This window comes from Vollenhovia emeryi, unplaced genomic scaffold, assembly GCF_000949405.1.
Source record: "Vollenhovia emeryi isolate VEMERY1.0 unplaced genomic scaffold, V.emery_V1.0 DF939674.1, whole genome shotgun sequence".
Lineage (NCBI taxonomy): Eukaryota > Metazoa > Arthropoda > Insecta > Hymenoptera > Formicidae > Vollenhovia > Vollenhovia emeryi.
This window is the reverse complement of record NW_011966692.1, coordinates 10,749-19,266: the sequence shown is the minus strand read 5'-3', so window position 1 is coordinate 19,266 and position 8,518 is coordinate 10,749. Positions and strand designations below refer to the sequence as shown.

Here is an 8,518-nt window from a genome sequence, read left to right as displayed (position 1 = left end):
CGAGATATTACAAGTACTTCCTGAGAATTTATGTGATATAACATACTACTAGAGATATTCTAGTGATATTCGAAGTATGTTATATACGGTACGTATATTTGCAGTACGAGTACAGAATATTCGGGAAATATCATGTGCTGTATGGGTTTTAATTTTTTCATATTTGCATGTTGAAGTTTTAAAATATTTATGCATGTGCACATACGTATGTACAAGTATACACACATAAAAATTTTATTATATAAATATGGGGCATTCCACATCAAATCAACCTATCTCATTGTAACTCGTGGTCAGACAGACAGACAGTGTGAATGCGTGGGTGGATGCTAGGCTCGTGCGCCCACCCGCTACTCGTGGCCAAGTGTGAATGCGTGGGTGGATGCGTTGGTGGGCAAAACTTTCGAAAACTCACATAGCAGCCATCTCCGTTTGGAAAATTTAGAGACCGTGTTGAGGAAAAGATACTCCAAAATTAAGCCCGATGGCATTGCTGAACTAAGTTTTATTTCTGCTCCCACTCTATGTTACTTGCACTCTAAGTTCTTCTTGCCTACGTCACGTTGATTGAGACACGGCTTTTGTAATACTCGTACACTTTAATAAAGATATACTTTGAAATTCACCTTGGTTGTAACAGGTTATGGGCCCAGTGAGAGGCAACACGCGATAACCTGATTGAATTACTGTTCTGAGAACTGTAAGGTAAGTATTTATCTGACAAATTAAAGTAAATACTATACGTGTGGACTGTATAGGACAAAGAGTAGAACAATGGCGGATAAAATGCTATTTAACCTACCGACACTTTTTTTTTTGACCCGGTGGAAATCCTCATGTACCGTCCCCCCGTCCCGCTGGGACGGTGACGGGGGGTGTGTGGGACTCGCCCTCCCTGTACCCCAGGCAATTGACGACCTGGAGCCAGCGTGCAATGGAGGGCGCCTACCGCACTAAAACCACCGGGGGTGGACTTCTCTGCGCATGACTGGGCCACCTAGGGATCGTGCGAGCATTTCCTCTAGGTGGTCCTGCGCCGCGCGTGGCTCGCGCTCACCTTTGGCCCTTTGACTGGGCCCGGCCCTTAGAAGGGCCTTCTCCTACTTTAGCGACGGGTGCCACCGGCCCCTCGCCACTCCCCCTAGTTGCTTGTGGGGGAGGGCGGGTCGTGGGTCTCCAGCCCACGCCCGCCCACCAGGGGTCCCGAAGGACTTCCTGGTTTAATGCTCCTTTTAGTCGCCTTTTACGACAGGCAGGAGATACCCCAGGCCTATTCTTACGGCGGGACCTGGACGCCAAAATTCCCCCTTTCCTTCTCGCGTAGTACCTTGGTGCTCTTCGTCCTGGCGGCGGACTACCTAACCTCCTCCTTCTCTCGATGGGGATGTCCAAAGGGGACAGGATCCCCTTATTAGGATATCCCCTACCACTTGCGCAGATGCGCTGGAATTCCGCGGGGGGCTCTTCTGCGTCGCCTTCCCCGCTGACTCCCGTTCCCTCTAAGCTGGGGGTCCGGAGGATCAACCTCTCCCCTCCTTTCCCTCTCAGCTTGCTCCTTCCGCGACATTACTCGCTCGCAAAAGAGCGCAAAGGCCTTCCAGGCCTCCTCTCGCTCTGTCACGGCTTTGACTACCGCCGGCAGCGAGAGGTCTTCCCCTATCTCTTCTGTGAGCGCACGGCGCTCTTCTTCCCACGCTGGACAACTGTCCAGCGTGTGTTGCGCCGTGTCTCTCTCCTCGTTGCAGTGATGGCATCGTGGATCAGGTTCCTTCTGGATCCTGTGCAGGTACTCACCAAAGCAACCATGCCCGGTGAGCACCTGCGTCGTCCTGTAGGACGCCCACGTCCATGAGCGGTCTACCCACTCATCCAAGTGAGGGAGGATGGTCTGGACTGTCCTTTGGCCCGCACGGTACGGTTTGGCAAGCCATGTCCGCCATTCCTCCCTCACTCTCTTCTTAATGCGGAGGCTGAGGAGCCTCCTCTCCCTCTTAGGCACCGGGATCCCGCTCTCCTTTCGCTCCGCCACCTGCTCATAAACTTGAGCGTGTGCGCGGGCGTTCATCTCTATTGGGGGCATCCCGGCCATCAACGTGGCTGCCGCGTGGGATATCGTCCTGTACCCCCTGACCGCCCTGATCGCCATGCGGCGCTGCGTTTCATTCAGCACCGCAAAGGCCTTCTTATTCTTCGTCAGGGCGGCCGACCACACTGGGGCTCCGTACAGCGCGATCGAATCGATGACATTCGCGTACAGCCTCCTGATTTTCCCACGCGGACCGCCCAGGTTGGGCATCAAGCGCGACAAGGCACTCGCTGCCTTGTCCAACCTGGGCGTCAGCCGGTTGAGGTGCTCCTCGAACCTCCACCTACCATCTACGTGGAGGCCCAGATACTTAATCTGGGCCCCCACCTGGACGCGGACGTCCTCCATCTTCATCCACGATGCTGGCGGCTTTCCCAGAGAGCCATCGTGAATAAACACGGCCTCCGTCTTCCCCGCCGCCACCTTAAGGCCAAGGGCTCCTATCGCCCTCGCCACGCAATCTATGGCGACATTCGCCACTTGGGTCGCTTCCTCCCATCCCCTCCCACTGGCCACGACCAGAGTATCATCTGCATAGCAGATGGTCGTGCAACCAGTGGAAAGGGCTGCGTCCAGCACCCTGTCATATGCGACGTCCCACAGGATCGGCCCTAACACCGATCTCTGCGGGACGCCGCACGTCACCTGCCACTCCCTGCTCTCGCCCTCTCTATCCATGCAGGAGATTTTGCGTCCCTCCAGGTAGTCCCTGATTATCCGTTTCAGATAACCAGGGACCACCATATCCTCTAGGGCTCTTCTAATTTCTACATGGGGGAGGGAGTTGAAGGCGTTTGCTATATCCAAAGCAACCGCCAGCACCACTTCTCCCTCCCCCAGCATCTGGTCAGAGAGGGACTTTAGCCGCTTGATCGCGTCTACGGTCGACCGTCCCTCCCTGAAACCGTATTGCCGATCCGACAACCCGCATCCCTCGCCTCCTTCCAGGTATCTGGTCATTCGGTTTGCCACCACCCGCTCCATCATTTTTCCAGCCTCGTCCAACAGACAGATCGGTCTGTAGCTGGACGGAGCTTCGGGTGGCTTACCCTCCTTTGGGAGCAGGACCAGCCTCGCTTCTTTCCAAATATTTGGGAACTTCCCCTCCCTTAGGCAGGCTGAGAACAGTGTTCTCAGCCTCTGGAACTTTTCCCCTATGGCCGCCTTCCACGCGATTGCAGGGATGACATCCGGTCCCGGGGCTTTCCCTGCCTTCAGCTTCTTGGTAGCCGCCAGCAGTTCAGCCTCCGAGACCTCATACCCCTCCTCGTCCTCACTCTCCTCTCGCGGTTGGTATGCCTCCACATTCGTTTCCTCGTCCCTTTCCGAAAATAGAGTGGCTACCACCTCTTCCAAAAACCGAGGATCGAGCGACTCCACCGTTGGGGGCGCCCCGCTGTTCAATCTGTTCATGACCAGCCTGTAAGGGCGTCCCCACGGATCCTCATCAAGTGTGCCGAGGAGCTCCTCCCAGGCCGCCTCCTTGGCCCTCTTGACAGCCACTTTGAACTCAGCTCGCCGCTCTCGGTACACCTCCTTGAGCTCGTCTATGTACGTGAACTGCCCGTTCCTCCTCCGTTCCCTTTGCAGGGTCCTTGCTCGGACCGAGGCTTTTCTTAACTCCGAAATCTCCTCGGTCCACCAGTAGGCGCTCCTTCTGGGTGCGAACTTGGCTCGAGGCATTGCGGCAGCTGTCATCGCGCCTCTGAGCCATTTCGCCTCCTCCATGCGTCTCGGCCCGCGCTCCCAGTTGGCCACCGCTAGCGACGCCAAGAGCCTGTCCGGTTCCATTTTGAGCGTTGCCCATCTTCGCGGACCTTCTCTCTCTGCCGTTCCGCCGTTTCTCACGCGGAGCTCCATCTCGATTGGCAGGTGGTCGGATAAGATGTCTATCTCCTCCGCCACCCGCCATGAGACGACCCACCTCGCGGCCACAGGGGAAATCCATGATAAGTCTATCACAGATTCCCCCTGCGCGCGCACGTACGTGCTCCTGTTACCTCTGTTCATGAGGTGGAGCCCTAGGCGCGCGGCCCACTCTACTACTTCGCCTCCCTTGACGTCCGGCCGCCGGGAACCCCACATTGCCGATTTGGCGTTAAAGTCCCCGGCGACCAGTATGGGGGCTGGCAGCAGTCCCGCGATCTCATTTTCGAGGGTGTCCAGCCTATCCTCGAACTCGTGACGGGACAGGCTGGGCCGCAGGTAAACTCCTATGACCGTCAACGGTCATAGCCACCGAGCCGTCCGTACTGCCCGCCCAGCATGGGTGCTTGGGCACTCTGTTCGGCTCGGAGGCTATGCCCAGCCCGCAGTTCTTTTCCGCCAGGCTATGCAAGAAAAGATCTTGCGCCTGGCGGGAGCGGGCCAAATTCGCTTGCATCACCCTCAACATTGTGTTGAAGGCGATGCCCTTTCAGCCAGTGATCCCAGATTGCGGGATTTCTGGCGCACGCGCAGTAGCGCAAGCTTGAGCAGCCGCTCAGTAGCGTATACGTTCTTCTTAACTTGAGGGTTTAGATAGAACCCTTACAAGAAAAGTATAGGAAATATCGTACAAAAAGTTTTTTATCAATTAAATAAATGTTTAATAAACTGCTCTATATAATATATAAATCATTAATGAGTTTTAATAAAAAAATCGATGTAAAATTGAATAGTAAAGAGCACTGGTTCCTAGAAACCCCCCACGTTGCCTGTATGTACGAGTCTTTCATGGTAGTCACGTGATCACTATGCGCATGGCAGAAAGGCTCGCGCTACTGCGCGTGCGCCAGAAATCCCGCAATCTGGGATCACTGCTTTCAGCCTCCTCCTGGCCTTCTCCCCCTCCGGTCGCCGTTGGTTCGGCTCCCTGTTGTTTCTTGGTCAAGGGTTCAATCTCCATCGCCTGTTCGGCTCCGTTGACCCTCCCCCTGACCTCTTTGTTTCCTTCCTCCCTCGCTTTCTGCGCCCCTGTTTGTCTGGCCTTCTTCGCGGCCTTCTTGGACATCGGGGGGCAGGTTGCCCCTCCAGCCTTGTGCTTGGCTGGTAGCTCCCTTGCCACACACACCGAGCACTGTGGTTGCTCGGTGCACGTCTGGGCCTTGTGCCCCTCCCGTCCGCACCTGTAGCAGGTGTTGCTACGGTCGACAGGGTTCCGGCACTGCTGCCTCACGTGCCCCCGCTCTAAGCAGCGGAAACGCACGAGTGGGCGGGCATCGAGTAATTCTACCCTTGCCGATGCCCATCCCACCCTGATCCTCCTCTTTTCGGCCACCTTTTTGGCCACGGCCAATGGGCATTGTACCCAGACCGTGACCATACCCCCGGGGGCCGATTTCAGCTGGCCTACTTTAACCTCCACCCCGTCGCATTCTCCAGCTCTGGCTATCACCTCCTGGAGTTCGGCTCGCGTCACCGACTCGTCCAGGTCCTTGATGCAGATCTCTCCCATCTTGGACGGTCTGGCGAACTCCCTCCTTATTTCCTACTGCCTTGCGAATATGCTCGGCAAGTAGGTTCGCCTTCTCCAGTTTGTCGGCCCCAGCTACCTCCAGGATTAGGGCCCCGGTTAAGGCCTTCCTCTGTTTGAGGGGGCCAATCCCCAGTTCGTCCAGGTTCACTTTGGACCTAATGTCCCTCATCCCCTGTGCGAACTCTCCCGCTGGGAACATGATCGACACCGCCTCGCTTCTCGGGGTCCTTCGGTTCCGCTGTTCAGGGCCCCTCCCTTTGCCCGCCGCTGGTTGGGTCGCGGCTTCCTTCCTCTTGGGAGCGTTCTTCGCCTCATTGCTCCCTTTTGGCCTTTGGGGTGCACTATTCCCCTCCGCGGGCTGCGCTCTCTTCGCCGGCTTCTTTGCGGCTTCCGCGTAATTGCCTTTACGCTGCGGAGGGTCTGCCTTTTTCTCCCTCAGTTGTTCCTCCTTTTGCAGCGTCTTCGTCTGCGCTTGCCTCGGCACCCTTTGCGGCTTCGGCATCTCCTTGTCGGGCTTGGTTGATGTACCCTTAGCTTCGTCCACTCTGCCCCCCGACTTTCCTCCCTTCTTCCTATCGGAACGGGTTTGTCGGGAGACATCGCGGTCGTCGGCTTTTTCTCCTCTGGATGGGGCTTCCTCTCCTCGTCCTTGTCCTTGTTCTTCCTGACTGGGAGTCTGGACATTGCCCCCTGGCATCGGAGGATTACATCCTCCAATTTTCCGCGCATGGAGGCTGGGTCTGTCTCGCTCGTGATCGCAGAGATGGAGATTCCCTCCATCACCTGCCTAATACCCTCCATCGCTTCCTCGCGGCTTTCCCCCATTTCCTTCTTTCGCCCTTGAACTTCAGGGCGGAGGACCTTTACTGCTCCCTTAAAGGGCTCAATCCTCTTGATGATCACCACCGGTCTTTTGGCTTCGGTGATTTTAGGAGCCGGTGGAGGAAGCGTTTCCGCCTCTCCCACATCTAGCTGCATCTCGGCTTCTTCTTGTCCGGGCCTGGACTTGTCTTCCGCCTTCGCCTTCTCGCTTTCCGCCTTGGCCAGCTGGCTCTCGAGACCCCTGACTCTCTCTCTGAGTCCGCCGTTTTCTCCCCTGGATTTCTCGGGGATTGTGGCTTCCTGTGTAGAGGCCGCGGCCTTTTGAGTGAAGGCCATTACCGCCGCCCTAAGGGCGTTTGTCGAGTTTACTAGTTCTTTGACATACGTACCCTTTAGGTTTTTGGATCGTCTTGCGACCTTTTCTACTATTTTTATGCTGTCCAGCATGTTTGCAGCAATCCTCTCCGGGGCCATGCTCAGGAACTGATCCCTCAGTTCCCTTTCAGGCGTAGAGTCCCGCATGTAGGGCCGCGGGAGAACTCTAGGATCCATTATTTCCTTCAGAGCTCTCCTCTCCTCTCTGAGCATCCTTATTTCTCTTTTGTGCTCCCTCTTTTTTTGGGCCATAAGATGGTCGCCCGTTGTGGGAGGTCTTCCGCGCTTCCTTATTTTGGTCGGCACGACCAAGCTTCCCTCGCTGTCGGTGTCCGACTCGTCTCCCGAGCCCGACATGACGCCGCCGCACGGTTCCGTGTCCGAGCCGTCTATCTCCTCGATTTCCTCTATCTTCGACGAGGACGGTCCTGGTTCCTGGGAATTCCGGTCCGTTTTCCCCCTCGTCCTTTTACGCAAGGCCCGTTTCTGGCCTTTTCCTTTCACAGGAGCAGACGTACTTTAGTCTGCTCCCGCAGCAGCCTTTGAGCCGCTCAACCCCACGTTTCCTCCATTTATTTTGTTTTTATTTTTTATGTGTGTGTTGGTGGAATCCATATTGCATGTATTTAGTTTCATCCCGTTCGCCCATTATGGGACCCCCACCTCGGTGGGGGATCTATCCCGGGGTTAGAAGTGCCCTATTTATGGGCTGGGAAGCGGAGATGCCGTTTATTGGGGGGCCACCCCTATCCCAACCAGTAAAGCTACAAAAAGGTCCCTGGAGACGACCAGGCCCACTATGATGCAATAGTTTTATCCTCACCCCGGGGTCCACGCGCGTGCCGATCCGATCGGTCGCTCACCATGGCCCCAGGCTAGAGTTCGCGAGGGAACTTTCCCCCCTCACAAGGGTCTGAGAGGACGTTGGCTAGACGGCCCCTCCATACCCGCGCCCTGCATGCCGGCTTCAACTCCCTGATAGGCTCCAGACAGACGAGACGGGAGCGGTTTTCCCACATTAAACATGCCACTTCCTGCGGACTTTGCCAGTAAACTGGACTTACATTCCCGCGTAGTCCATGGCAGAGGTCAGGTACAGACGTCACCGCTCGTCCCCGGTCGGGGGGTTTACTACTCCCCCCTTGGTTAGTCTCAGGGAAATATCCACCGGCAGCCGACCGCGGCCCATTCACACACCACACACACAACCGATCCTCCGCCCTCCACGCCCAGCCCCGTACGCCAGGCCGCACGCCCCAGCAGCGGGACGTCGGCCCCAGACGCAGGGACTGACCGCTTCATCACGGAGTATCGGGTGTTGGCCGGCAGGCTTGCCGACCAACTCCTCGAACCATCGGGCCCCGCCTGGGAATGAGTCCCAGCGGCCCCGGCGGTCCCCAGGCGATCGGGCCCCGCCTCGGAAACGTCCGAGCGGCCCCGATTCCCGTCTGTCTTCCGGCCCACTCCGCGGATCCTGGGTACCAGTTTACCGCGGAGGTTCGGCCCCTCCCCCCAGAAGAAACGGACCACGTCCGAGTCAACCGCGGGGAGGCCACGGCTTCCGGCCCTCCTTTCGGCCGGGACCACGTCCCGTTGTGCCTCCGGGGTCCGGCTCTCCCCCGCCAGCGAGCACGTCCACGACGAGCCCGCCGGCGGAGGAGCTCCCCTTGCCACCGCCTCCTGCCGGAACACCGGCGTGCAATGGAGACGGTGGCCTCCCACCGAATCCCAGCCGCCTGCCGGAAGACCGGCGTACAATGGCGACTGGGATTCCTACC

General features: G+C 57.1%; 2 protein-coding genes across 2 annotated transcripts; both read right to left on the bottom strand.

Moving 5' to 3' along the window:
* Positions 1-4,808: 4,808 nt before the first annotated feature.
* LOC105556973 (serine/arginine-rich splicing factor RS2Z32-like) lies at positions 4,809-5,390 on the bottom strand. The gene has a single exon (XM_012004090.1). The coding sequence runs from the start codon at positions 5,388-5,390 to the stop codon at positions 4,809-4,811; it is 582 nt and encodes a 193-aa protein (XP_011859480.1).
* A 31-nt stretch (positions 5,391-5,421) lies between these two features.
* Positions 5,422-7,766, bottom strand: LOC105556972. Its single transcript, XM_012004089.1, has 3 exons — positions 7,688-7,766; positions 6,338-7,237; positions 5,422-6,233 (listed from the first exon to the last, which is right to left on the bottom strand). The coding sequence occupies exons 1-3, from the start codon at positions 7,764-7,766 to the stop codon at positions 5,422-5,424; spliced, it is 1,791 nt and encodes a 596-aa protein (XP_011859479.1).
* Positions 7,767-8,518: the final 752 nt, after the last annotated feature.